This window comes from Hippichthys cyanospilos, chromosome 19 (genome assembly GCF_059441005.1).
Source record: "Hippichthys cyanospilos isolate Australia breed blue-spotted pipefish chromosome 19, RoL_Hcya_1.0, whole genome shotgun sequence".
In the NCBI taxonomy this organism is placed as follows: Eukaryota; Metazoa; Chordata; class Actinopteri; order Syngnathiformes; family Syngnathidae; genus Hippichthys; species Hippichthys cyanospilos.
Genome location: NC_142387.1, coordinates 14,907,402 through 14,935,370, shown reverse-complemented (window position 1 = coordinate 14,935,370; position 27,969 = coordinate 14,907,402). Strand labels below are relative to the sequence as shown.

The 27,969-nt window shown below is 43.7% G+C and overlaps 2 protein-coding genes and 1 long non-coding RNA gene across 4 annotated transcripts; 1 reads left to right on the top strand and 2 right to left on the bottom strand.

The window, feature by feature from the left end:
• Positions 1-107: 107 nt before the first annotated feature.
• On the bottom strand, positions 108-8,231 carry tfr1b (transferrin receptor 1b). The gene is made up of 19 exons (XM_088402325.1): positions 8,121-8,231; positions 6,989-7,028; positions 5,987-6,197; positions 5,673-5,898; positions 4,955-5,092; positions 4,795-4,879; positions 4,596-4,718; positions 4,433-4,528; positions 4,217-4,356; positions 4,009-4,130; positions 3,714-3,833; positions 3,517-3,602; positions 3,384-3,447; positions 3,235-3,302; positions 2,717-2,784; positions 2,553-2,643; positions 2,242-2,469; positions 1,994-2,143; positions 108-1,711 (listed from the first exon to the last, which is right to left on the bottom strand). Exons 2-19 carry the CDS (start codon positions 7,019-7,021, stop codon positions 1,499-1,501), a joined length of 2,262 nt encoding a protein of 753 aa, XP_088258451.1. The 5' UTR covers positions 7,022-7,028; positions 8,121-8,231; the 3' UTR covers positions 108-1,498.
• Positions 8,232-9,792: 1,561 nt separating this feature from the next.
• On the top strand, positions 9,793-27,828 carry sh3kbp1 (SH3-domain kinase binding protein 1). Of its 2 annotated transcripts, XM_088402211.1 has the most exons (18): positions 9,795-10,036; positions 12,905-13,062; positions 18,515-18,632; positions 18,949-19,055; positions 19,683-19,827; positions 19,901-19,980; positions 20,090-20,179; positions 23,030-23,102; positions 23,179-23,273; positions 23,363-23,458; positions 23,589-23,643; positions 23,717-23,788; positions 24,300-24,426; positions 24,533-24,603; positions 24,666-24,772; positions 25,465-25,581; positions 25,718-26,005; positions 26,426-27,828. In XM_088402211.1, exons 1-18 carry the CDS (start codon positions 10,033-10,035, stop codon positions 26,462-26,464), a joined length of 1,842 nt encoding a protein of 613 aa, XP_088258337.1. In that variant the 5' UTR covers positions 9,795-10,032; the 3' UTR covers positions 26,465-27,828. The 2 variants fall into 2 exon arrangements, with proteins under 2 accessions (XP_088258338.1, XP_088258337.1); XM_088402212.1 differs by lacking the exon at positions 23,717-23,788 and having other exon boundaries at positions 9,793-10,036.
• Positions 19,597-26,775, bottom strand: LOC148408065 (uncharacterized). The gene is made up of 6 exons (XR_015863658.1): positions 25,454-26,775; positions 23,531-23,675; positions 23,315-23,440; positions 23,014-23,231; positions 20,047-20,163; positions 19,597-19,839 (listed from the first exon to the last, which is right to left on the bottom strand). It is a non-coding gene; the product is annotated as an uncharacterized LOC148408065 (long non-coding RNA).
• Positions 27,829-27,969: the final 141 nt, after the last annotated feature.

The following is a 27,969-nucleotide window of genomic DNA, read 5'->3' as shown; positions in this document are numbered from 1 at the left end:
ACCCGGAAGTGGCATGAGCGCGGTGAAATACCAACAAAATCGAGCGAAGACATCATGGATGCAGTTTATAACAACAACGACTACAAATAAAGCGAATGCAAAGCTCGTGGTTTTATTTGATTTAATCTCCGCCAAGCATGGAAACATTTTTGTCAAGGAAATGACAGAAAACCCCAAACCAAAAGAAACCAATTGAGTTCAGAGTTTTTTTCCTTCAAAATGTGGCCAAACATGAAAAAGCATTCCCCCCCCCAAACAAGTGCCAAAAACATCAAATATCTTTCAAGGTGACTTTCCTGATGAAACAACGACTTGCTCATGTGGCGCAATAATCTTTCTTTTCCCTGCATCAATTTAATGCATTTTTTTCGGACAGGTTTCCTCCACTTGATGCCATAACTTGCCATGTAACAGAAAACTGGATGGAAAGCTTACTTGGTCCAAGATTTTACACCACAGTAACTTTTGACAACTGATTAGAATGCCAAAGAAAACTTTTTTTTTTTTTTGCTGCGAGCATGAAAGCTAATTGACTGAAATTGAAGAAATTCAGTAAGGAAGCGAACAGGCCCCAAGTAGCTAGCACAAAGCAAAACAAATGATCATAATAAATACGTATAAAACTCTGGGAAACACTGTCCCCGACAAGTTGTTCCACCCTTGGAGTGAAATATGAGAGGCACTGCTCCCGATAAATACACATGTAAAAAAAGACAAAAAAAAGCGCGCTCTCACACACGCGCACGCACGTACGAACACACACACGCACTGGTAGATAAAAACTACCGTCACTTGTCATTATGGGAGACACTGCCCCCGATAATGGGTTTAATTATGGGGGTCACTGCCCCCGATAACTCGCGCCAGCTGCTCCAAAAAGTGGAAATGAACGGCCAAATCCCTGATTATTATTTTTTAATAATTCATCAATAAGGCCACTGTGACTTATGGCTCTTTTTTCCTCTCAATTTGTGGCCTTTTTGATTTTTCTTTTTCCCGCTTTAATTATTTTGAAAATTTCACCCGCTTTTCCTTTTTGAATGCCGCATAACCGCCTATGTTTCGGCTCCGACGGTTGAGTTTCAAGTTCGCGTAGCAGATGCTGCTGTCGGATGAGACAGTATAACCGTCATAATTATGGAAGGCACTGCTTCCGATAATGTCATAAAAAAAAAAAAAACGAGAAAATCTATCTGTAGTAGTAAATAAGGTCCTCAGTGTTTGGATGGCAAAGGTGTCAGTAGCATTCAGGGATAGGATTTCAAGTATAAGGACGGGTTCTGGAATCGTCACCCTTCCCTCAAAAAAAAAAAAAGTACACTTAACCCCCGAAACAGCATTTCCTTCATTCTTCCAAGAAGAGCAGTGGCGCCCCCTATGGACTAGGAGTGTACTCTTAAAAGGGCGGGGTTTAGAGTGGGGCTGCTTTTTTTGTGCTTTACAAAAGAAAACAAAATCTCTTTTCACTCACACCGGGGGACACGCACGCAGGACCGCTTTAGACTTGATTGTCGTTTTTCCAGATGTCGCTGATCAGGGCGTTGGCGCACATCTTCAGGTTCCAGGTGGCCAAGGCCAGCTGGGTGCGGAGCTCCCGGGGGTCTTCGGTGCGGGCGAGGGCCGCCAACGTGTGCTTGCCTCGGCCGTGCAGGAGATGGCGGAATGGGGTCTCCGCGGGGGACACGTACGGCGACAGGAGGTTGTGCTCCACCTGATTGGGGAGGAAAAACAAAAACAAACCTGAGGTCAAAATAATTTAAATGAATTAAAACACCATTTATTGAATTTCTGTCCCATTTTGGACTACGGTGGACGCATTTTGAAAATTGCGTTGCTACTCTTATAGCTTAAAACAACAAGAAAAAATTTTGAAGCGGGGAGGAGCTTCATTTTATCTAGGAGGGTGCGCCATCTTGTGGCTATACAAGGCAATCACAACATTTTTAGGTTTGTAAAAAGAAACCAAATAAGGAAGGAGTATGATCCGCCTTACACTCATGAGTTTCTCGTTGATCCGACGACAGGCGCCCTCTTGGGTCAGGTCGGTGTTCGTGATGGCCGTGTTCAAGTTGGCCGCGGCTATGGAAAAGGAGCCCATCGCGCTGCTCAGCCAATCGGGGTCCACGCCTTGCAGCTCACCGCTCTGCATGGCGACGCAAGGCAAGTACGTTGATTCCGATCGCGCGGGTGGGAAGCTAACGACTTTTGGCCGTAATCGCATAATCGGGGAAGCGCGCTCACCTGGACACGCCTGCGGACGTTCATGTAGAAGGGGTTGAAGCTTCTGGCGAGGACCTTGCGGTAGCCGCTCACGTCCAGACTGAGCAGGTGGTTGTGGACCAGGCGGAGGGCCATGCGGCCGGCCAGCTGCGCGGCCCGTGTGGTGATCTCGCCCGTCTTGTGGGCCGTGTTGTAGTTGAGGTGGTCCAAGTTGTCCAAGCAGGTGCCGTAGTAAGCGTAGGCCTCCACCTTTAGGAAAAGACAAAAAAAACGCTCAGCGCGCCGGACGCGTCACGCGAGGGAGGAAACTGGACTTGGGGCACTCGACTCGCCTGGGGAGTGATGAAGTGGAAGGAGATGGACGGAATGCCGGCAAAGGCCAAGAAGGGGTAGGCGGGGTCGTCGATGGACATGGGCCTCAACCTGAAAAGACAAACGGAAATTCTTAACGCTCGTGATGAGGGCCCGCTTTTCCTATGGGGCTTTGTCAACTTACACGTTGGCCTCCCATTTCGTTTTTCCTGCCATATCGTACACCGTGCCGCCATCGAGGCAATTCTTTACCTGTGGGTGAAATGTGCGCAAGGGGATTAGGCACGTGGGGGGGCATTCTCACTTTTATCTTAGATTCAGAACCAGTCAATTCAGGATTCTGAGAATACTGGCTTGTGATGTAAGTGAGAATTCTGACAAAAGTAAGAATGATGAAAAGTCAGTCTTGTGAGCATTCTAATGAGTCTCAGTCTTAAGAGTGAAAATTCTGGGGGAAAAAAATTGAGAAATTGAGGAAAATCTCATATTTCACGTGAGTTTTTGGACTATTCTCCGAATTTTCACATAACACTTGACACTCAACTTCAGAATACGGATTTTCAGAATTCTAAAGTTGAGTGTCAGAATTCAGCGATAAAACTAAGAATGCCCGCTTGACTGGCCCTAATCTTCAGTGGAAGTGTCATGCAGGGGATGTGATGGAAAAGCGGCCGTTTTGAAGAGTATGTGAAGTGCCTTTACCTTTTTCATGGTGTCCTCCAGCAGGCGGTAAAGCATGGGGCTGGCGGAGGCAAGAAAGCCACCGTGACCTTGGGAGACGACACAAACACCCGCGTTTTCATCAGCAACCTCTCCATTTTATTCCGTTGCACTTTTGATTTTCTACCTACCCATGACCAGCCCGTCCAGACTGATGTAGGTGACAACCTTTCTGTCCAGGGAGGACAGATAGCCCTGAAAACACATTTTTATTTTGAAAACCCATTTGCCTAAAATAATTTCAGGTAAATCATCCGCGCTCACCTCCAAAAATTCCGTGGCTCCCACGTTTCCGTATTCTCCGGCGCTCCAGCTGGCAAACACCAGGCTTCTCCTGGGCCGAACGCCGTCTGCAAACGCCACATTCTTGGTCAGTCGCAAAACCCATTCGGGTGAATGGGGCAGTTGAGAAATTCTGTATATTACGAATACAGAAAAAAAATGCAAACTTTTGCACTGACCTTTCTCCACCAAGTCTTTAAAGGCCTTGGCAAGCTCCATCAAAACCGAGCAGCCCACGGTGGCTTGGGCGTAGCCGTTACCCCAGGCGTCCCTCTGGGCTCCCAGGACCACATACTCATCTGCAACGCAAAAACGCAGTTATAAAATGAAATCATTCAAATCCAAAGACGTAATTATAAATCTTTGAATAGTCCACACATTCCATCGCAAGTACTTGTATGTATAAAGTTTTTTTAAATATTAGGGTAAGGGAGCATCTAAGTTTGCGCTGTAAGAGTTGCGGACGATTCATACCGGGATCGACGAATCCTTCGAGGACCCCAAACACATTGTGGATCTCAGTGTTGACCAGGACGTTATTGACCTCGACGGTGATGTTCTCCACGCCGCCCATCTGGTTTGGCCCGCCCATTCTCCTGCACACAAGGACGGATTAAATATAGAGATCTTGCCCTATTAAAAAAAAAAAAAAAAAAAAAAATCGGGAGGTGGGCTCACTTACCCTTGCAGAGTTTTAGCCATGTTGAGCGTGACGGTCTGAGCCAGGATGCCGGGGAGCGCCGACGAACGGGTCGGCGGAAACTGGGTGTGGTTGAAGGAAGGGAACCCCGGTGTGTACGGGTCGCCCGAGCCCAGATGCACCTGGCGAAGGGAGGCAACGTGAGGAGCCGATTGGAGTTGAGACCGGCGCAGGCCGTAGCCGCGGGGCGGCACCTACGTGGCCGTAAAGTGCGGTGTCGGCCCGCAAATTGAAATCATCTTGGTCGGGGTAGATGAGGACGGCCGCGGCTCCCCGGGCCTCGGCGTTAGCCACCTAAACGAACGATAACGCGGCGATGCAGGTTTGCGTCTTCCGCCGAAGTCTAAACGTTTTCCTTTACCTGCTCGGCGAAGGTGAGTCGTCCGGCTCTCAGTAGCACCACGCTGTTTTTCAGCTCCACGTTCGCCTTCTGCACGGCGTCAAAATCCTCGGGGCGGCCGTAGGCGGCGTACACCAGCTTGCCCTTATTCAAACGCAGACACGCCACATGTTATGCATCCCGCTCGTCTCGTAGTCAACGGCGGACCGCCTCCGCTCACCTCCACCTTCCCGGTGGCGCTGTAGGCCAGATAACCGCTCGGTTTGAAGACGTCGGCGCCGAAAGTGACCAGGTTGGGACGCTCGCTGCCCGCGACAAATCGGCTCGTTAGCAGGAAATAAAAGGGACGGCGCGAGTGAAAAAAATGGTTCTCGACGTACCTATCGGGCTTGGGCAACTGAACGTAATGGACGTCCACCCAGGTCTCCAGCTTGAGCGCATTGAACTCATCCAAGATCATGTTAGCCAGGTCCAGGTCCCCTTGGCTGCCAGCTTTGCGTGAGGGATTATCGAAGGTCCTGGGGAAGCATTCGAGCAGCGTTAGCTTGAGAGGACAACTCATGAAAAGCTTATTGGAAGGCTACGCTGATTGGGGATACGCGCTCTAACAAGTAGCCATGCAACAATTCTTAATATTTCATCCTACTTTGCAAAATTAGTGATATAATTGTCAGAAAATGCAATTGAGGAATGTGGATAAAAAAAATGATTTAAAAAGATATTAAACCAGAATTAGGCATGCAGAGCTGCAGTGTAAAGCAGGCAGTGAACTTTTAAAGCGATAGTCCACTTATTTACCAATTTTCAGCGGTGAAAAGTGTATATTTTCAGTTATGAATTTGCATGTACCATTTTGAGTTTTTAACGACCGTTGAAAATGACATATACGCTGGAGGCTTAGGTAACGACCAATCGCAGCTCAGCTCGTGAATGACACGTCTCCGGCAGGTGAGCTGAGATTGGTTGTCAGCCGAGCCTTGATCACAGCAAGTGGAAAAATGCGCTTTTCCAAAGGTATTAAGTGCACATTAAAAATAACTTTGTTATCAAATTAAATAATAGGAAAAACACGGCAGTGTGCGTTTCGGGCAGATTTACTTGAGACGTGCGTTGAAAGCAGGCTCGGCGAGTTTGTCGTCCAGAAGCTGGCTGATCTCGTTCCAGCTGCGCGGGGCTTGTTCATGCGGCATTTCCTCGTCGCCGTCGTCACCGTCCGCTTCCTGTCTCTCTTTCTGCGCCGCGCTTGCGGTCGACGCAGATTGATTGAAGCAGCCGGCGGGCTCCGCTTCGGCCTTCTTGGAAATGAAGTGACCGACGAGCATGCCTGCAAAAGCGGTCGGACGGAGGTCCGTTTCGAGACGACCGATGTTTACGCGCTTCTTTCGGCGCCGGAAAAGCAAAACTTTTCCTACCCATGAAGAAGACGAGCAGGAAGGCCAGCACCAGGAGCAAGACGAGGCGCTTGCAGCTGACGCCGTCCCGAGGGGCCGGCCGAAAGCTGGGGGAGCCGTCGGCCTCGCCCGCCTCGTGCTCGTCCGCCTCGTCGGAAAGCTTGATCTCCACGTGCCGGTCCGACTCCTCGTCGCGCTGCAAGGTGAACCTGCTGTACTGGACGCTTTTAATCTGAAGGGCGGAGGAAGTTCAATGAGGGAGGGCAACGGCGCCATCCGACAACTGCTGTTACCCGGCAACGGACGCTACGGCTGCTTGGCGACTGTCAAACTTTGCTTGGGGCCAAATGTGTGTGACGTCATGCATTAGGAAAACTTTGGATATATGTTTGATCTTACGTGTTTTTTTTTTAATGTTATATACCTTGTAAAGCATTTTTAATTATAATATATATTTTATAGATTTTTTTAATTGATAAATTTGAATTAAAATGCTGGACTGGAATAGGTAGGGCTTCCTTTTTAGAGTTAAGAACCGAATGACCTTGATTTTAGGATTTCTGCCTCACGTCAGTATAAATTCAAAAAGAAATTATGAACAAGAATGAAAAAAATAAATCATCTAACTTTTTATCGGATTGGTATCATTGTAAAAAATAGGCATCTTAGATGATTATTCATAATGACGCATTTTTTGGATCGTTTACATTACAACAAGTCAATCAATTGTGATTTAATTTTCAAGAACTACATTTTTTTTTTCTTTTTTTAAGAGAAGTGGTTGACAGAATGGTTGAGGCAAAGGTGATGCAAAAGGAACGGGACTGTGATGTAATAATGCCACTGACGACATGAACACACTTAGGGGAGATCCTGCGTAATTCATTTGTGCCATTCATTGATTTTACGTTTGGGGAAAAAATAAAAAAAATAAAGTACATCATTTTGTTTTGATGAAGAAAAGTGAGGTTTGCGATTATGGTCTAAAACACCTAAAAAAAAATACATCTAACACACACTCACCATGTTGTTAAAGGTGGACTTCACTCGATCCATTTTGAGTCTGAAACAGATAAAACCAATCAGTTTGTGAATATATATTTTCCAAAAGAAAAAGCATGTACAGTTCTTTTTTCAAGGTAATTCCGGCAGTGTTTGCTCTCTAAACAAATGAATACCTACGCCTCCTTTACTGCTCCACTTCCTTATTGTGAGTTGTGCAAAGTGTGCAAAGACTCAAAACTGGTTTCTCCAACCGCCTTGCATGCACGTGGGCTGTAACCTTGAATTGCTAACAGATTCCAGGAAGCCGTGTGCCATTTATAGGCCACAATTTTCCTCATTAATAATCCATCCGCAGCAAACAAGCTCCACGGCTTGCGTTTACTCTTTCAGCACCTGAGTTTTTCGTCCCACAATTTTTTATCTTTGTTTTAAGAGGTTGTAAGCTGACACTTAAAGCATAAATATGACTCAAATGTTACACTCCCACAAAACTTTCATTTTCATGCTTAAATTGACACATTGATTTGCCTACCCCAACAATTGTTAACACAGTAGTAAAAGGTTTACAATAAAAATATCAAAACCGAAAGTTTGATGCGTAAATGCGACTTCTTTGCTACACAGATTTGACCGTGCACTTGAACGGGTCACGACAAGCGGAAGTCACGGTCACGGAAGTAGCATCTGCGCCAATATCTAGAAGGGGGTAAAAAATGCAACTAATTTGATAATTTATATCTAAAACGACGAAAACATTTCAACGAGCACCGCAGGAAAGGCGTACGCGTTTTTGCTAGCATTTGAACGTTAGCAATGTAGTGTCAAATCGGCCTCATGGTTCTATGGCAACAACTAAATGTATGAATGAATGAAATATTTTTTTTTACATAAGATTACACTCACCTATCATTGGATAAAATGTAAATGTGGGTTTTGTTTAATTATTTGTTTGACTGAGTCATGCGAGCACATGGCCGGCGGCGAAAGCAAACGTGACATAACAAAACGCTCCATTATTTCATTCTCCGCCAGCACCATTGAATATGGCGCGAACGCCATAGGGCGCGGGAACGCGTAAAGTTAAACAAAAACAATAAAAAAACATATGAATTGATTCAAATGATGCACATTTCTTATCTTTCTATCTCACCTTGAGCAACGCTGCCGCCCCGCCGCTCGCGATGAATGCTTGACGAAATGTGCCCTCCCCCTGTCCTGTCCTTAGCAGGGGCCGTGACAGCACTTCCGCATGCGTCACGATGACCAGACTACGTACGGCGCAGCCTTCGCTTTCAGAATACGTGATTCGTCACGGCAATTTACAATTCTTTTTCAGTTGTGCTCTCAAGCCCGCCCAGCCTAATTAAATTAAATTAAAATAAAATATGTTATTTTACCAATTCGACTGCAGTCTGTTATCTGTTTCAGTGACTATTTATTTATGTCACTGAATTATTTGTGTTGCCGTTCCCAACACAGCTACAAAACTCCTTCACTCACACGTCCAGATAATTAAAAAAAATATATTTTGTTGACAAAAGGATGCACAGTTAGAAGTCTCGATTACACAAGAGGACTTGTCTCAAGGTACTTTCCAAACAAAGCAGAAGATGAATAATTAATGAAGAAAATGTCATTTTCATGTCACAATATAGAGCTCTGTAAGTACTCAAATTGACATATTGTAAGCATCGCGAGAAATAAGGACAGTTACGAGGTTTAGACGTCACCACAATGCTCACTTCACTGGTAGTCGGAGATGTCACGATACTTATAGTACCAAAAATGGTCACGTGTGACGTGGTGCTTCATTCAGTCCACGATCTTAATCTCGACCGCAAAAGGAACACTTGCATAATTTAATGAGCTTCAAAACAATGCACTCACTACTTTGATTGACACTGTCAGAGAGGCATTTATGACTCAATGTGGTGTATTACATTGTGCGTGCACTCTAATTTGTAGTACAGTTGGAGCTGTTGCAAAAGGTTCCAAAAGGTCAAAATCAAAATATTGGGTACATGATGTGGAGTTGATGTACACTATAATGTGATTATAATAATGTATTAATCTGTGAGAGTTGCGAGAACAACTTTGGTAGTTAAAGGGACAATGTGTAAGATTTAGACAGTTTTTCATTACGGACAGCAGGAAGTGCTGCATTTACTATTTACTAGTACTATATTTACTATTAACATTTACTATTATTATTAACTTTTTATAAAAAAAGAAAAAGAAATACAAACACATTAAATTAATAATTAAAAGCTAATTATTAAAAAGTTTTAATAAATAAATAGTCAATGGATGGAAAAAATAGTTTCATCTGTATAAAAACGTCTTTTTCTTTGAATAACAAACGAATCAATCAACCATATATTTAATGTGTCATTTAAATGAAATACGGTACGTAAATATTTATGTTTAAGTAAAAAAATAATAAACACAAACTCCAACTCGGATATATTAAGTGTTAAAGGTTTTGCAAAAACTAATTATTATTAACCCATTAGTCACTTTTCACTAACTTAAAAATTAGTCACTTTTCACTAACTTAAAAATTAAAGTATAATTATATTAGATTAAAAATTCAATTAAAAATTATACATCAGTATCGATAAATAAAGATTCAATGAAAAAAAACAGTTTCACGTGTATGGAAACGTATTTTTATTTGACTATTTACAATGAATCAATCAACTAATACTATTTAAAACTAACTATTTTACATGCGCTTATTTCTTTCCTTTTTTTTGGAGGGGGGGGGGGGTGTTTTTTTCCGAGGGCCCGCGAAAGCACCAGAAGAGCCAGCTTGCTTCCCGTTTTGGCCACACGCTCTCTGACTCCTCTGTAGCGCGTCGGTGTTGGGGGGGGAGGAAAAAAAAAAAGAGGAAGGAATATGGTTTCATGTGACGCTCCTCCCGCTCTAGCGGATCTCTGCTAGCGCGGAGGAGGAGGAGGAGGAGGCTGCGTGGCTCGGCGCTCAACAAAGCCGCTCGATACCTGAACCGATCGCCTGGTACGGTACCGAACCAAACCCGAGGAGCACCGAGGAGACATAAATGGGTGAGGTGCACCATATTTCCCCCCCTGTTTTTGAGGACCCCTCTCCTTTTCTCTCTCCTGTATCCTCCCTCCTCCTTGCCTGCTGTCTTCGAGAATGTCCCCCAGCGCATCTGGATGAGCAGGAGCGGAAAGCCCAGGTCCCCCCTCCCGCAACCACCCCCCACACACCCCTATGTGGGTGCCCAAATGGGTGTGTTGTGGGGACTACCTTGTTTTCTCCGGACATGTCTTATCGTGGATGTGCGTGAGGGGCTTCATGAGATGATGAGTTGCAGATGTTGACACGTTTGCATTTACTCTCACTATGCGTTTGTGCGTGTGTGTGTTTGCGAGTGTGTGTGTGTGTGCTGACAGTGACATTCCTCATTATTCCCCCCGGCGCAGATAGGAGCTGATGGCAGAGTCATCGATCGCTAAATCGCCAATCATTTCATCGATGGCGCGCATGCACAAAGGCGAAGCGGCTGAGGCTTCCGTTTCCTTTTTTTTTTTTTGAAACATAAAAGACATGACAGGTTGCTCTCTTTGTTATTATAAACAAAGCTGCGCTAGGTGGTTAGCCTCCTGCGTGAGCGCTAAGAAGAAAACAAAATAAAACTTTGTAGAATGAACTCCCACAAATTCTTATCCCGTTTTGTCGCAAAGCCATGTCTAATACCCCGGCAATAATTTGCCGCCATCTTGTGGCATCTGTAGGTAATTACAACCCTAAGATGTTAGCGTTAGGTAGGAGCTTCTTTCTTTACGAGGAATTTTTTGTCGATGTCGGATGGAGAACACGCAAGCGCTGTCGTTAGCGTGCGTCTTGCACCCGGACGGGACGCAGCTGTTGGACTCATCTCTCCGTTTGGCCGAGTCTTGAGTGGGAGTTTTGTTTTGTCTGCAGGCGTTCGAATGTTATGCCCCGCTTGTCCCTTTTCTCTCCTTTCGGTTGTTAGCATCGATTTAAGCGGTTAAGACCCGATTTCGTCAATAACCAAAGAAATCGGTCCCATTTATAGACAGTGTGGCTAGTCTAATCAATAATCAATAACCGGTGAAATCAATAGTCAATATTCTGATCAGCGGAAGTCTGGTTGAAGTGTTGCAGACCTCACAGCAGAAGGCGGTTGGCTTCCCCGCTGTGGCGCTTGTACCTCGCACCATTTTTTTGCACCCACGCCAACACAGAAGTTCCTTCTCTGTTCTCCATCCCATAATCAACATGGCGCCGCTTCCATCTTAATTTGCATTTTCCCGCATTTTCTATCCATTGTGCGGCACTCGAGGGTGATTCATTCCAATGTTGCCCTAAACAACAACAAAAAAAACATCTTTATGCGTCAATATGTTGCGTGTGTGCGCGTAAAGGCATCAATTTGGAATGGGGAAGCCGCCGTGGGTGAGTCACAGTCATCCGTTGATATTCTTGTTGCCTTGGTTACCATGCCTCCCCCCCTATCACTTTTGCAGTTTGGACAAAGATCTAACATCAGTCTGTTTGAAACACATGATACCTAAAGCAACAGGCTGTGTTTGTGTAGTTAAATATCTATCTATCTATCTATCTATCTATCTATCTATCTATCTATCTATCTATCTATCTATCTATCTATCTATCTATCTATCTATCTATCTATCTATCTATCTATCTATCTATCTATCTATCTGTCTATCTATCTATCTATCTATCTATCTATCTATCATCCATCCATCCATCCATCTCATAGCTAGCTAGCTATCTACGTATCTATCTATCTATCTATCTATCTATCTATCTATCTATCTATCTATCTATCTATCTATCTATCTATCTATCTATCTATCTATCTATCTATCTATCTATCTATCTATCCATCCATCCATCCCATAGCTAGCTAGCTATCTATCTATCTATCTATCCATCCATCTCATAGCTAGCTAGCTATCTACGTATCTATCTATCTATCTATCTATCTATCTATCTATCTATCTATCTATCTATCTATCTATCTATCTATCTATCTATCTATCTATCTATCTATCTATCTATCTATCTATCTATCTCTATCTATCTATCTATCTATCTATCTATCTATCTATCTATCTATCTATCTATCTATCTATCCATCCATCTCATAGCTAGCTAGCTATCTATCTATCTATCTATCTATCTATCTATCCATCCATCTCATAGCTAGCTAGCTATCTACGTATCTATCTATCTATCTATCTATCTATCTATCTATCTATCTATCTATCTATCTATCTATCTATCTATCTATCTATCTATCTATCTATCTATCTATCTATCTATCTATCTATCTATCTATCTATCTATCTATCTGCGTTTTGATCTGCTTATCTATCTATCTATCTATCCATCCATCCATCCATCCATCCATCCATCCATCCACCCACCCACACAACTACCTCGCAAGCTAGCTAGCCACACAGATCAGCTATCATGCTAGTTAGCATAGCAAAATAGTTATCATTCTCAAGCGTGTCCGTAAAATCTCTTCAGATCTGGTTTCGTCGTATAGGACCTCATTAGATGCGGTCCCAGAAGAAACGACAGAAACTTTACATCCCTTCTTTGCCATTAACATTAAAGATTGATTGATTCAGAGCCTTGGCAGAGGTCCCCTCTGCTCAGCCCTCGTTTTTATTTGTGCGAGCTATCCTAAACATGAAACGGGATACATTTAGTGACCCCGGCAGGAGCAGCGGGCCCATAAAAACCCGCAAGTTTGATGTCCAAATTCCATCCTTGTTTCCCCTTGTTGATTTAGGGTGGCTTCACGTGGCCCAACGAGCGGCGGCGAGTAAAAGCGTAACGATGTGACGCATCAATGTGCGATGTTTGACCTTTGCGGCGCAAGGCGCTAACGCTCTCCCTCTCTTCAGTGGAGGCCGTGGTGGAGTTCGACTACGAGGCCCAGCAGGACGACGAGTTGAGCCTGAGCGTGGGCGACGTCATCGTGAACATACGGCGAGACGACGGAGGATGGTGGGAGGGCGAGCTGGGGGGGCGCCGGGGCTTGTTCCCCGACAACTTTGTGCGGGTGAGTACACCCGTCTCATGTAAAGTGCTAAAAAGTTCGCTTGGCCCTATTATAAGAATTCTCAGGGTCGGAACTACGAACTTTAAGCTATTTAGGTCGGTAACAAACGCGCAGGGACAAAGTTGCTTTAACCCTTGGGCAGTATTTTCACGATTTTCGGGACATTTTCTTCCACGTCATTCTCACAGTAATTTAGCCGAGGGATGGCACACTCCTCCATTTTACCCCTGAAAACTGTTGCGTCCCCTGGACTGGCAATGCAAAAAATCTACGGGTCCCGACAGAAATGTTTAGAGTCCCAAAAATTGCGCAGTAAAAAGTAAGTGGTTTCAGCAGGTCTGTTTTGTTCCTCTTATCGAGCTTCTGAAACATTTTGTTTCCGCTTCTTCACTTTCTGGCACAAAATTGCAGCGTTTACTTTGTGGGTTAGAGTTAGGGTTAGCCTAACCCTGTCCTAAATAGTGCAAGCATAACATCACTATTAATCATAAAACGTTTCAGGTTTTTCATTGATTGAAAAAAAATTCGGCTCATTTAAATACTTTACATTACAAAATCATCCGGCGGGCCGGATTATACCTGTTTGCAGGTCAGAACCGGCCCGCAGGCCGTATGTTTGATAGCCATGTGTTACTGGATAACACCTGGAATCGCGCAGTATGTCTGTCATGACTTTTTTAGAATTTATGATAGTGTTTATTATTATAATTAGTAGAATGTAGAAATCAGCTATCTAAATTTCTGGTCAAATTTGACACAGTAGTTTTCTGTACTTTTGTGAGTAGTACTGAGTACCAATGCCAAGTATTCGATATACCTGATACCTGGCCTTATTTCAAGGTATCGGTACTCGCCATGGAAAACGATACTAAAATCGAGTGCTTTGACGGAGCGCTTTTACGATCACAAACCAGAAATTGCAAATTGGAAGAATAAAAAAAATTGTCATTAATTGTAATAGCAATTTGGATAACTTGGCATAACACAAGTGTGTGTACTTGTTTGCCGAATAGTCCTGAAGCGCAAAATTGATAAGTGTGCGTATGTGTTGGAGGAAGTATCCGGTGAAACAATAAGGCATTTCCACATTATTGCGGCCTTGTCACGTGCTTGATTTGTGCTGAGCTGCTGTCACGTCGCTCATTCGCTGTCATGCTGCAGGACAATGGCCGTGTGTGTGCGCATATGTGTGTGTGTGTGGTGTGTGTGTGTGTGTGTAGGGGGGACTCAGTAATACCACATAATGTGTCACAAGATTGCACTTGTGGGAATGTGTGGCATTTGGCCGCTGAATGTGTGTGTTTGTGAGTCTAGGAAGAAAGGGAGAATGTTCACAGCGGGGTTGCAAAACACACAGGAAGTCAAGTCGCGCACCGACATGGGATATGATATACATTATGATTGGGATATTAATAACTGCTCCATAATTGATATGTTAATGAGAACAACTTAACAATCAACAGTCATTACATTTACATGAAGTCCTTCAATATTACAATGATTTAGCAGGTTTTTTTTCGTAAATTAACTTAGCTAGCATGCCCATTATTTGCGCTATATAGACTGTACCAAATCGATAGCTTGCTAACTAGTTGTCCTTGCTAGCGAGTTGTCCTTCCAGTTCTTTTTACAAAGTCTGTTATATGTCCATGGCTAAGTTGCTATCTAGTCATTTGATTTGCAATTTTTCACATTTGGCCCTCAGAGCATTTAAAATATGAAGTAATTTAATGTTATAAAGATTTTGCAGTGTTTTTTTTTTTTCTAAAGGGACTGATTAAAATGTCTCAGTCTATTTACTGCATCTATATTGCGCTAGCTCAATAAGCTAGCTAGCGAGGCTTCAATAATGCCCATTAGTTAATAGTTTAGCATACCAGTTACCAAAAAGCTTGTTTCTCAATCAACCATAGCCAGTATGGGCGGATTATTTCATCAATTACGTTTATTGATTGAGCTACATCTGGCTTTGCTAGCTAGCTAGCTTGTTGTCCTGTCTTTCCAGTCTAGCTACATAATCTATTTTAGCTAGCCCAAAGTTGTTAGCTTGCTAGTTGTTAGCAAACAATACTACCTTATATTTTCATAAATACCTTATCATATTGTTTCTATACTTAACTCGCTACAACTGATTCTGATTTTGGTTCCAATCAATTTACACTCAAGGCCGGGTAGGGAACAGGTTTGCGGACATTATCATGTGATGACCGCTCATGCGCCGGCTAATCGGACGCACATGAGGCGACTCAACACGAGCGCTTCGCTTAAAGCAGGACTGCACCAAATTATTTTTCTCCGAGGGACGCATACACGAAAATGGAAAACTCCAAGGGCCACTTTCATTATTAGCACGCTAACACAAAGTTGGTTACTTTATACATGTAGTTCTATTATTACTAATTACTATATTAAGGAAAACAATTTAGTTCTGGTACTAAAGTAGCTAAGGTAGTAAAGTTGTTTTATAGATTAAACTCATCGATTACTTAAGTAACTAAAGTAATTGATCGATACTTAAGCCCCTAAAGTAATCGATTACCTCTATGTATATTCGGAGAATTTAATTTCTTTAAAAAAAGATGACTTTAACGTCTGAAATGGCTGATATTAAACGAATAAAGAATAACGTAGTCAATTACTAGAGGTAATCAAGTACTATTGCTACAAATTACTTTTTACTTTAAGGAAGTTGATTTTTATCGATTTTTTTTTTCTCACACATCTACTTTTACTACTTTTTCAAATGGAATTGCAAGTCCCGTCATAAGCATAAGCCGCGGGCTGCACAATTGTAATTGGCGGGCCCCAAATGGGCCCCCAGGCCGTAGTTTTGACACCTCTGCTTTTGGTGTTAAAGTAGCTAAAGTAAAAATACGATGTAAAATAATTGATAGGGTTAGTACGTTGCTTATTATGAACTAAATTCATGAATTACTTTAGTGCTATTACTTGAAGTAATTGATTACTTTAGTACTTTATTCATTAATTACTGAATTCTTCTTAAGTCACCATCTGAGATTGAATTGTTAAAAGTATTCTATCAAGTTGTGATATTTCTTCGATAGTTTTGCTGCCGGAAAAGATGAAGTGAATTTTGAGTTTTTTGATTTAAATCAGATTTAAAAAAAACAAAAAGCGACTCGCACCCCCACGGTACACAACACCCGCAGATGTTTCCTGTTCCGAAATGACGAATCATGTTGTCTTCCTCATTTCATCCGCCTTTCCTTTCAGTGGCCGCAACCTCCCGATTTCCCCCCCGGGAGCAGTTGAACCCACAAAGAAAAGTTCAAAAGCGGGTTCCCTTGGAAGTCCCAATGACAAACACATGTATCGTGGACCTTCCAGTTGCAATCCACCGCCACGTAAATCCGTCACACGTGTCCCTCCGCGCTCGTAAAGGAAGAGGAAGCTGGTGGCTCGCAAATGGCCGCCGCCGCCGCCGCGGCTTTTTGCGTGGGCTAGCGCGCGCGTGTGTGTGTGAGTGTGTGCAGGCACGCAGAGACAATCGATGGTTGACTTCCCGCTCGGCCTCTGCCCGTGTTGACTTTGTAAAAACATGCTATTTCGCTCTGGGTACTACGGTGTCCATATATTGTGCTAGTTTGTATTCATTATTGATTTTTTTTTTTTTTTTTTTTGCCAAGTGCTTTTGCAGCTAAGTGATTTATTCATAGAGCTCTGCCTCGCCTGCTATTTGGGAGATTTGAGGTACAGGTTTCCTGTTTCATAGATCAGTGGTTCTCATCAGCAAATGGAATTTGGGTACTTCTTAATGTTTCTTTTCAAATGAAGAGCAAATGAATTGGAACATGAAGCGCCCTTTTGCTAAATTGTGTTAAAAGGCCTCCTTTTCAAAACGTTTGTGTTGCTGACGCAATTTTCCCACTTGCCTTGCCTGCTATTTGAGGGATTTGATTATTTTTGTACACAAAATCTCGCACATGCAGCTGCAATTTTATAAAAATGTAAGAATGATCCACTGGATTATATGAGAGCTGGCATTTGAATGGGGTGTGTAGACTTTTAATGTCCTTTATAGGTGAGACATATTTGAATGGGGTGTGTAGACTTTTAATGTCCTTTATAGGTGAGACATATCAAAGGTTTTTTTTTTAGATGTTTCAAATGCCGCAGTCCTAAATCTAGTTTCAATCCAGACCTGATCCAGATTGCAGAGATGTAAACATTCATCCATTCATTTTCTGTAGCGTTTGAAGCTAGCATAGCATAGCACGTAAATGCAATGTGTGAGAACTACAAATGTAGTTCTACTCTAGTTGGATTCAATGTTTTGAATTGACATTTTTTAATGAATTTATTTGGAATAAAATACCGCTCTTGTTTTTAATTCTTTACCATCTTGAGTGCAGGTGCTGACATTTTGTCCACTTTTTGTTTCCCTTTGACCAAGACAAATGGGAGTCACTGTTGTCTAGGAAACGGCTTGGTATTTTTGGACCTTGTGCCTCATTAAGGCTTCCATGCCACACACGTGCGAGTGTATGTGTGCGTGTGCGTGTGCGTGTGCGAGTCCTTCCGGTCTGCTTGGCCGGGCCGCCTTGGCCACATGCCAGGGGGCTTACGAAACAGCGTCGGGGACATGTGAGCCGTCATGTCCACTTTGTCCCCTCTTTCCCTCGCGTTCTTTGGGCCATATTTGTTGCCCTGTCTCCATTTTCTTTAGCTTTGATTAAGTTGGACGCCGTAGACGGGACAGAACCGTAATTCCCCAAATATAAGATCTTGTATAGGACACAAGCTTAATTTTGGGGTCACCAACACTCTAAACTCGTAATAAATTCCTGTGTTCATATGTATGTGTGTTTGCGATTTCCCACATTGTGAGCAGTCAGTGAACGCCTCCTAGTAATAGTAATTATAATAACAGTAATTAATAATTGTAATCGTAGTTTAGTAATATTCTGCGTATGAACAACGCTGGACTCGGACGGTGGTTCAGTCTGCTTGCTTCTTTTATCGAAAACAATGGCGTAAGAACCTCGGCTAACCCGAGCTGCACTGGTGGCTGACAGCCAACTGACGTCCATCCGTTACAGTAATTATTATGAGTACGAACACAGTCGGTATAAAATCGCTTAAAAATCATGCGTCAAAACTCGGCTTATGTGGCTATCTGCCTTCAATGTGTCGAATAAAAACAAATTCAGAATTTTAAGTTACCGTTTATAGGACGCACCCATATTTTTGGCCTTCATTTTTTCGGGGGGGAAAAAAGAGTGTTTTATATTTGGAGAACTACGATAATTTATAGGTTACTTTTAAGATAAAAAAAAAAAAAAATCTCCTGAAAGCAAGCCTACTTCTTTGTGTCCACCGTTGTGTCAATTTTGTCCTCTTGTGAGGACACAAGGACAAAAAAAAAATGTCCACAAGAGTGGACACAAATGAGACTGGGCTGCTTGTCCTAAATCCGATCTCCTCCTTACAGGAAATCAAGAAGGAGGCCAAGCGAGATGGAGGACAGGCCAGCACTGGGGTCAAAGCGGACTTGTCCAACGGCCGGGCGAGTCCCGTGTCCGAGCCCGGCACCAGACCGGCTAAGAAAGGTAATGGTACCGCAGCGTTCATTCCGCTTCTTACGTTTCTGCTCATGTCCGCCCCTTTTGGCAATAGAACAGTGCCATCTTGTGGACAAAAAGAGAACAGCATACCATGTCACTAAGCTTTATGAGCAAACCCCTTTGGAGTCGATGTCACACAGACGGAGATTCCAACACAAAAGACATCAAACGAAAAACGAGAGACGCTCTCTCAAAATGTCCGCAAGGGAGCAAAGTTTTCACTCCCCCGGAAGTGTGGAGGCAAAGTAAAATGTTGTCTTTGGCATCGCATGAGTAACTCGCGGCCCGATGTCGATTGCAGTGGAGCAGATCCGTAAGCGGCGGTGCAAGGCGGCCTTCAGCTACGTCCCTCAGCACGAAGACGAGCTGGAGCTCAAAATAGGCGACATCATCGAAATCGTGGCCGAGGTAAGAAAATAAAAGGCTGTTTTCTGTTCACCTCTGCGAAAATTCCCAAGATGTTTACCTACAAATGCTTTATATTTGCCTACATACATAAGCAAAGCATTACTTTTGTCTAAATGAAGCTCCTCAACAAACTTCAACACAGTTTCTTTGCACCAAGTTGCCACAAGATGGCGCCAAATGAGTGTTCATTAAATATTACTGATTTTCTGAAGTTTGCTGTCATAAAATGTGTAAACTAGATTAGTGGTTCTCGATTTTTTTTAATGATGTAACTGTTGCCCACGAAAAGCATTTTTGGATGATTTTTTTTTTTTAAACTTAAAACAAATTATTGAGCCCTCCCTTTATTTTAAATTTTAAGTGAATTAATATTTCTTTTAGATCGTGTAATATAATTTTTATTTGATCTTTTCAATTGTGTTCTTAATGTGCTAATGCGCATGTAAAACACAGTAAAACAAGGGCATGCAATGTTTTGCAAAAAAGTAACAATATCTTTTCAGCAGCTGCTTTATTTGCTTCTTCCAATTAATTTGCTCGCAATTTGAAAATGTACCCAATCAGTCACTGCATTACAAAGCAATTAATTCGATTTTTTTTTTTGATGCCTTGTATTTTGACCCATAGGTGGAGGAGGGTTGGTGGGAAGGCGTTCTAAATGGCAAAAGCGGAATGTTTCCCTCTAATTTCACCAAAGAGATCCTGCTGGAGGCCGACGGGCCCTCCGCGGACACGCCCACCTCGCAGGAGGAGCCCCGCAGTAACCGCAACAGTGAGTCTCGGCCTATGAGAGAGCGGGGATAGCAACCGGTTTTAGGATTTATACGTTTTTGTTTTTTTTTCAGGTAAAAACAGTCCGGAGAGCGAGAGCGATGGAGGGGACAGTCGGTCCGAAACGAGCTCTGGGGAAATCCAGCCCAAAAAGGTAATCGGATTTTTTAACCCAGAATTTCTCATACCCAAAAAAGTGTGAGCGATGTTTTAAAGATACCTGTAGTTGCATTGCAAAAGCTGAAGATGGCGCTTCTGTGTAGGTGAGAGGCTTTGGCTTTGGCGACATCTTCAAAGACCAGCCCATCAAGCTCCGCCCCCGCTCCATGGATATTGACTGTGAGGGCGAAAAGGTGATGTCACACATGAACAGTAATCCCCCGCTTTTCATGGTTCACTATTCACTTTTGTGTGAAACTTCTCCCCGCATCCATTGTTTCACATTTGTGTTATTTTTGAATTGACCTAATGAACCACAAGATGGCGCCAATGCTATTTCTAACAGCAAGGTAGTACATGGGTGGTAAAGAATGATTTGAGAGAGAAATTCAGGGAGGAGCCAAGTTTAACCCGGGGTGTTAGTGGAAATCGCAGCGAGGATGAACACCTAAAGAAAGCAAACATAAATATTTTCGAGGGTATCAATTACGGGTTTTGGCTATTAGCGGCAGGGCTAAAAAGGCTAACAATGGTTTTTGTTTTGAGTGAAGGAAGTCAGGTTTGGGCTCCTCCTCTTCCTCTGCACCGCTTGTACAGCACAGGAAGTGCTTTTATGTTCACACACACACACACACAAATTGAAGGGATATGACAAGCAAAGCAGAAGTGAGAGAGCGCGGAGAGAGGAAGGTGGAAAAAAGCTCGATACTTTTTCACTGACACTCACACATTCAAGCGCGCGCACACCCTCCCACACACACACTCTCGGTCTGCTGCCACTGACGCTGATGTAGCAAAGTGTTGTCTCTCTGTCTGCCTTTGACTGCCAGCTGAGAGGAAGGTAGGATCAATGATGGATTCTTTTCTACATTTCAATCCTTTTACTGGATGGATGGATGTCACTTTACACACACACACACACCCATATATATATATATATATATATATATATATATATATATATATATATATATAGAGAGAGAGAGAGAGAGAGAGAGAGAGACGTCTATTGAATCATACCTTTTAATTTGTACTTTTTGTTCAAATTTCAATGCAATTTTATGCATACAGAACACATTATTCATATCAAAAGTATTGTGTAGTTTCCATCATAGGTGCTGCTTTGATAAATTAGATTGAATAAAGTATATCTTAGTTTTATCATAATGTATTGTAACGCTAAAGCCAGTTAGCTTGGCGTGCTTGTTGAAACGTGAACAGTGTAGTTCAAAAGTAGTTAGCACATATACAATATCTTTGTATGTTTTTGGAAGATGTTAGTTGGCGCGTTATCATAAAGCTACTTAGCGCAAGCTAGGTGGCTTCAAACTCAACCGATTTGTTGATGTACTGTATTGCTAAGGTTAATTAGCCTAGCATGCTAATCATTGCATCGTATTTACATCATATACAAAATCTATCCATTCTTTCATCATTTGTGAGGAAAAAATGATTTATCAGCGCTTCCTCGTGACGGTGTTCACTAGCTAGCTTTACAGACGCGTGTGTGGCACATGAGACTTTGAAGCCAAGGATGTTGTGCAGCCTCCCTCCCGCCGTGCTGGTTTTAATAGGCTGTCTCATGAGGCAGCAGCCTAGCCGATGACTCCGTGCTGCATCCTGGCGGGGGGGGGGGGGGGGGGGGGGGGGGGGGGGGGGGGTTAGTTTGAAGGCAGAGGGATTGGGTGTTTGTGGTTATGCTGAGTCACCCAAAAGCCACGTCAGCCCTCTGCAAAATGCAATTTCTGTTTGGGAATAGATGCGAAATGCCAGGGGTGGCAAGAAACCAAGCACAAATACTTTGTCACTGTTTACCATCATTCCCCAAATAGATGACTTTTTTTTTCACCCCCCAAAATTAAGGGGCGAGCTAGAGGGCGGACGTCAGTTGGCCGTTATACATTAGCCTAGGTTGTTTTGGCATTATTTTCAATAAAAGAAGCGAGCAGACTGAACCAGCGTCCGAGTCTATCCTTGTTCCCGTTAAATGCTTCTTGTACACTTTGGTAGATTTGATGCGTGTGCACCTTTGACTTTATCTTCCCGGACGAGTCAGCATGCAAACATTTGCACATGTTTTCACTGAGTCAAAGTCAGTTGGTGCTGGGATCATCAAAAATGCCTTCTCAACCCCGGCAAGGTTTCATCACTTGATCGGATGGACGTGATCTCGCATAATGTTCAAATGGGATTTTTTGGTGTAAATTATTGTCAAATGCGGATGAGATCTGAATTGAATTTGGCTTGAATTGGCGAGGGGGGAACAGAGCTGCGTGTGTGTGTTGCGAACAGAAGCGGCACTGTGAGTGTTTTCCTGTGGAAGAAGCCTCCTCCCTGCTTCCACAAACACTGTGGAGGATCCGCTCCGAACCCAGACACAAACAGCTCTTTAACACGCAACGCACTAGGGCTGAGCAATACCGCCAAATAAATATCATCTTTTTTTTTTTCCAGTCTTCCAGAATTGTAATTGATCCAGCAAACATTCGGCGTGCTCTCATTCTTACAAACTTACACAAAACACATTTACAAAGCTAGTTATTGTTAGTTTTTTTTTCAGTCCCACAGTTTTTGGTTTTTTTTTAGTTACCTCTAATTTTCAAATGGTTTCAAAGGATTGGGAGTAGAAGGTACAGATACACAGGCCTAGCGCGCCCTCTTGTGGTTGTCACAGGGAATAACATGAGAAATGAAATCGTGGTTGTCAACCTTTTTTCAGTCATTTATCCCGTGAAACAAGTTTTATTTATTTTTTTTAAATTTTATTTTAAAAGGATGAAGTTCCTTCAAGTACCCCCATTTGAGAACCACTTGATCTCATAATGAATTTTCGAGTTGGTTCCAAGTATAAGACGCATCCCCGACAAAACTATTAAAAAAAACTGTGATTTATACAATAATTTGCTGTTATAGAAATACGTAGTTTTCTAAATATGTCATTTTTTACACCCCGTTTCTTATTTTTTTCCACACAAATGAGCTTCTGCTCCCACTGGCCACGAATTACAAATAATTGATGAAAATGTACCGTTTTGGTCTTGCAGGTAGCCGACTGGAAGACGGCGAGCTCGGCGGCCCCCGAAAACATGAAGAGCGACCCCGACAGCAGAGGAAAAGGTCAACTTGAGCCCCTCCATTCTTCCACTGTCTTCCAAGTCCTCATTACGATGCCTCCTTTGAATTGCGCTTCCAGGCCGAGAGCTGTGCAAAGTCCTCTTTCCGTACGAAGCGCAGAACGAGGATGAGCTTACCATCAAAGAGGGCGAGATCATCGCCATCATCACCAAGGTGGCGTTGTACGCCGACGCGCGCTTGTGTTTTGGGGTTACCTGGGGCAGTTTTTCTATCGGGAGCTTAGCTTGCGCGCTTCCGTGCAGGAGTGCGCCGACACAGGCTGGTGGATGGGCGAGGTCGGCGGAAGGCAAGGCGTCTTCCCGGACAACTTCGTCAAGCTGCTGGAAGCCGAGAAAGAGGTAAGAGCCAAGAGTTTCAAAAAATGTCCATAAAAAACCTAATAGGGTCGAAAACACAATGTTTTCAATTACCTCTTGATTGATTACTTGCTGCACAGGGGTGTCTCAATACTTTTGTCCACGATTATAGAGACCAAAGAAGCCGCCGCCTCCGACTGCACCGTCAGCCAAACACACGTCGGCAGGTGAGAAAATGTCCTTCCTCCTCTCGTGGTTTCTCGGGAAGAATGACGCAGAGACCAAAACTGTGACCATTAGAGAAAAAATCGGACGGCAAGAAGGTTCCTCCAGAGCGGCCCGAGCACCTTCCGCACAGGGACCAGGATCGAGGTACCCACGTTGGTCCCGCCCGCTCTCGCTTCAACTGCCTTTTCATTCGTATTAACGGCTTTTTCAAAAGATCTTTCCACACAATTATATGCATATCAAAGATTATCAAAGTTTTTACGAAGTAGGTCAGAAATTGAAATGTCTCGTTTACCGAAGTCGCGCTCCTCATCTCGTGGCTGCCGCGCCCCCTTCGAAAACCGTCCGGCAACAAAACATCTCTCGATTTTGACCGCAAGGTTCAAGAGCCCAAACACACATTTCCGCCATTTTGATTTTTTTTAAACACTAAAACTTTGTACTTGCCAATGCCAGCATAGCTATGGATGGCAAAATCCGTCTCTTCTGGTGAACTTGCCTCTAACACCATTCTTTGGTTCAGTTTTGCAAACGATACTCATCTAACACTTCTTGGATGACTTCTATGCTTCAACTTTAATAATCTAACTTCCCGTTTCCCTCAAAAACCAAATTGAATTCGAGTCTTCCCGTGTGTGTGTGCGTGTGTGTGTAGGTGACGAAGTCCTCAAGCCCTCCCTCCCGACTGTCCTCCCCAAGAAAATGTTCCCTTCAAAGACTTCCACGGCCTCCTCTGCTTCCCAGCAACCCCCGAGGCGCCCCGAGAGACCGCCCTCTCTGGCGTCAGTACGCGCCCTTACAACATCCTGCCCCCCCCCACCCCCACCCCTACCCCAAAATGATCCCACCCTAATATTTGTGCCGCGTGTGTGTGGTTTGGTTGCTCAGGTGTGAAAGCCCCAAATCCGAGGGCGGGGCTTCGACACCCGAATCCGTTCCCGACAGGCCCCAGAGCACCGGTGAGGACGGAGCGTCGGGTCGGGACGACAGTCGCGTCTTTGATGCGCGTCTTTGTCTTTAGATCTGGATCTGGACGCCGTGGTCCCGTCGGCGGAGAAGCTGAGCCACCCGACGGCATCGCGGCCGAGAGTCACGGACCGCCGGCCTCGCTCGCAGATCATCACGTCGGTGAGAACGTCCGAACAAATTTTGACGGCAACAGACGTCAAAGATCCCTTTTGTTTATCCTTGGTGTACACACTTTGGAAACTATAGACATTGCATTTTTTTCCTAATTCTGTAAATGCTTTCAAAGGCGTAATCAAAGGTACTCATGAATATGTAGGTTAAAGTTATTAACGTCCACAAAATAACTGAAAAATGCTATGGTCTGTAGCATGTAGTCTGTGAGGTGATGATGACAATTTAACTGGTCTCTACCGCCACCTACTGTCTTGAGGTGTGACAAGAGTCAACACAGAATTTTTGGTTTGCTGACATAGTTTGAACACCACTCAACGGATTGTTGCAAAAATCGCAGGAAAATCAATGTCATAAATCTGATTAAAATGCATCTTAAAAATTGTAATTATAATGCTTTTATATGGTCCAGCTTTTGGACAATGATTATTTTTGTACACAAAATCTCGCACGTCCAGCTGAGATCATATAGAAATGTCAGAATCATTGCATTTTAAAATTTTACAGGTTTTAATCATCTGCTGATATAAAAAAAAAAAAATCAAAGGAATTTTCATAATTTGTGGCCTCGATGATGCCACAGGGGTTAATGGACTCTTTAACTCTTTCCGTGCCACGGTTGGTGAACTGTGTTGGTGAATGGGGTAACTTATATACTGACTTACTTACCGACTTCACAGTCATCACTGACGGGCAGCGACGCGGACCACTCTGCATCAAAAAGGGCCAAGGAGGACCCAGAGGTCCAGTCCAGACCTGCGGAGGTTTTCGCCAAGAAGGCACTTCCCGTCATTTCGGTAAGCGCTAAACTTGACAAACCGGAGACTCTCAAAATAAAAAGTTATCGCACACCGCTGACCCCCAAATTTACAGTTCATAAGTGCTTCTCCATCAGTAGAGGTCACCACACTGTGTGCAATTACGTGACCCCAGGTACCCGAGAGCAAACCCCAGCCGGCCGCCAAGTCGTCGTCATCTCTGAACCCGAGCCATCGTCCCGCCTCGCCGCCTTCCTCCTCCTCGTCCCCGTCGGCGGGTCCCAGCCCGTCTCCGGAGCAGCGGCTCTCGTCGCCCGTGGCGGCGCCCACGCTGGAGGACCTGAGGAAGCAGCTGCGAGAGCTCCGCAGCTCCGTGGAGCTGCTCAAGAGCCAGCACAGGCAGGAGATGAAACTGCTGGTGGGCACGCTGGACGAGGAGAGGAAGATACGACTCGGTTTGCAGGTGAGATGGGACGTTAGATCCCAAAAGGCGCGTGTGTGTGTGTGTGTGTGTGTTCACACTTACTTTCCCAGCCATTTTAGCCCCTCTTAATGCCAAAAATTTGAGAAAAATAAATGAAATAGCATGCTATATTTTATATATATGAGAATTTTGGGAGAAATATATTTCGGGAAATAAAATGATAATTTTAATAATTTGAGAAATTAAAGAAAAATGACATACAAAAAATCTAAAAAAATAGATGGGATTTAATATCTATCTGGACTAAAAAAAAAAAACAGATTTTGGGGAATGAAGGAATTGTGATTTGTTTCTGTAATTGCTTTGGCGCCACCTTGTGGCATCTCGGTTAAGAATTGTGAATAATTGCCTTTTTTTTTTTTAACACAAAATGTGTGACATTTGTCTTTGCTGCAACAGATGGAAGTGGAGCACATAAAGAAGATTCTGTCCAAATGAGCCCGGCCAAAACAACATTTGTGCCAAAAGATCCTGACGATCGCCATCAGCAGCGAACAACACAGACTCAAAACAACATGACCCCCCCCCACGACGTCGCCTTACCTTGTGTTTACTTCAATGTCTTCTGTTCATTTCTAACTAACCTTTATCTCCGCTGTTTTCCTTCCCGGCCCGCCGGTACTGGCGGGTGGCCGCTGCGTCGCCGTGGCGACGTGTCACTCAGAGGTACTCGCGTGAAAAGGGTGGCAAAGACCCACGGGAACCCCCGCAGGCCGGTTGGTTCGGACCGCCGCCGCGTTCCCGCCTCTTAACTCTGCCGTGTGTGAGACAGTTTTACAATTTTAGCTGGGGCACACGGCTCAAGAAGGATTTGATGTTTGTGTCGTTACTATATCTCAATCTGGGCTATTGTTGTAATATACATTACAAAAACTTGGGGATATTTGGGGTGAAGGTCAAATTAAGTTGACCTGTAAACGTTTTTGCTTCGTCCGCGAAATATCCCGAAGTTTTTGTGTTATTTTTTTAAAAAGCCACCAACCTATCAGATACTAAGTAACAACACAGGTGAGAATTTTGCGAGCTATATTTTATAGCAACCCGATGGTTAGCTTAGCGCTAGACACAAATCAAAAGTGGTTAACTGCACTGTACATTCCATTGATGACGTGTCGGCCTTTGAAACATTGAGCGAGGGCGCCCCCCACAGGCACAATAATGACAGGACATGCTAACTAGCCAGGGGTGTCAAACGCGTTTAAGCTTGCGGGTTGCATGGAGGAAAATCTATTCGCAAGTAGGCCGGACCAATAAAATTGTGGTATATATTTATAACTTTAAAACAATTAGAATTTTGCGGGCCACAAAAAGATATGGCGGGCCAGATTTGGCCCCCGGGCCTTGAGTTTGACACTGATCCTCCATACAAACTGTAGCTTTATGAGCGCGCTAATGCATGATGACGATACTGTCTAGTTTGCCTTCACACGCACATAAAAATGTTTATTTGAAAAAAAAAAAAAGAGCACTTTTTGGATCTCACTTGCCTCAAGTTGGCACCGGCGCTTTTTAGCCGGCCAATCACGTTAATGACAGGTTAGAGGGAATATCGGCGTGTGTTTGTGTGTGCTAACATGCACGGCTGTTTGCTTCTTCCTCGTACGATTTATGTGCACAGAATCTATGGCAACACATCACTGTGGCCTTCCTCTTTTGTTTTTTTCTTTCTCACACAAACCAAGAAAACAAGTGGCTGCAAATTGTTTTCTTGCCCTGTCTTCTCTTTTCTCCAGGATAGTAATGATGAAATGATCAAAATATATACTTTTATATTTCTGTGGAATAAAGATGCCTATTATGTACTGTATGTCTCGGGTTTTTTTTCAAGAGAAAATAACATTGGTCCCAGAGCTTAGCATAGCGATATACAGCAAATACGCCCCCTAGTGGATGTAAGGGGCAAATGGGATCAACTCATAGATTGGGATAAAAAATGCTGCAAA

What these genes read in the sequence shown, in the direction of transcription:
- tfr1b (XM_088402325.1), bottom strand. Translation starts at nt 7,021, where the DNA reads ATGGATCGAGTGAAGTCCACCTTTAACAACATG. An exon ending in GCTTTCAACGCACGTCTCAA is followed by an intron (nt 5,093 to 5,672) that starts GTAAATCTGCCC and finishes ATGCTTCCCCAG; the next exon opens with GACCTTCGATAATCCCTCAC. An exon ending in ATGGCTAAAACTCTGCAAGG is followed by an intron (nt 4,131 to 4,216) that starts GTAAGTGAGCCC and finishes CCTTGTGTGCAG; the next exon opens with GAGAATGGGCGGGCCAAACC.
- sh3kbp1 (XM_088402211.1), top strand. An exon ending in CCCCGACAGCAGAGGAAAAG is followed by an intron (nt 23,103 to 23,178) that starts GTCAACTTGAGC and finishes TTGCGCTTCCAG; the next exon opens with GCCGAGAGCTGTGCAAAGTC. An exon ending in CGACAGGCCCCAGAGCACCG is followed by an intron (nt 24,604 to 24,665) that starts GTGAGGACGGAG and finishes CTTTGTCTTTAG; the next exon opens with ATCTGGATCTGGACGCCGTG.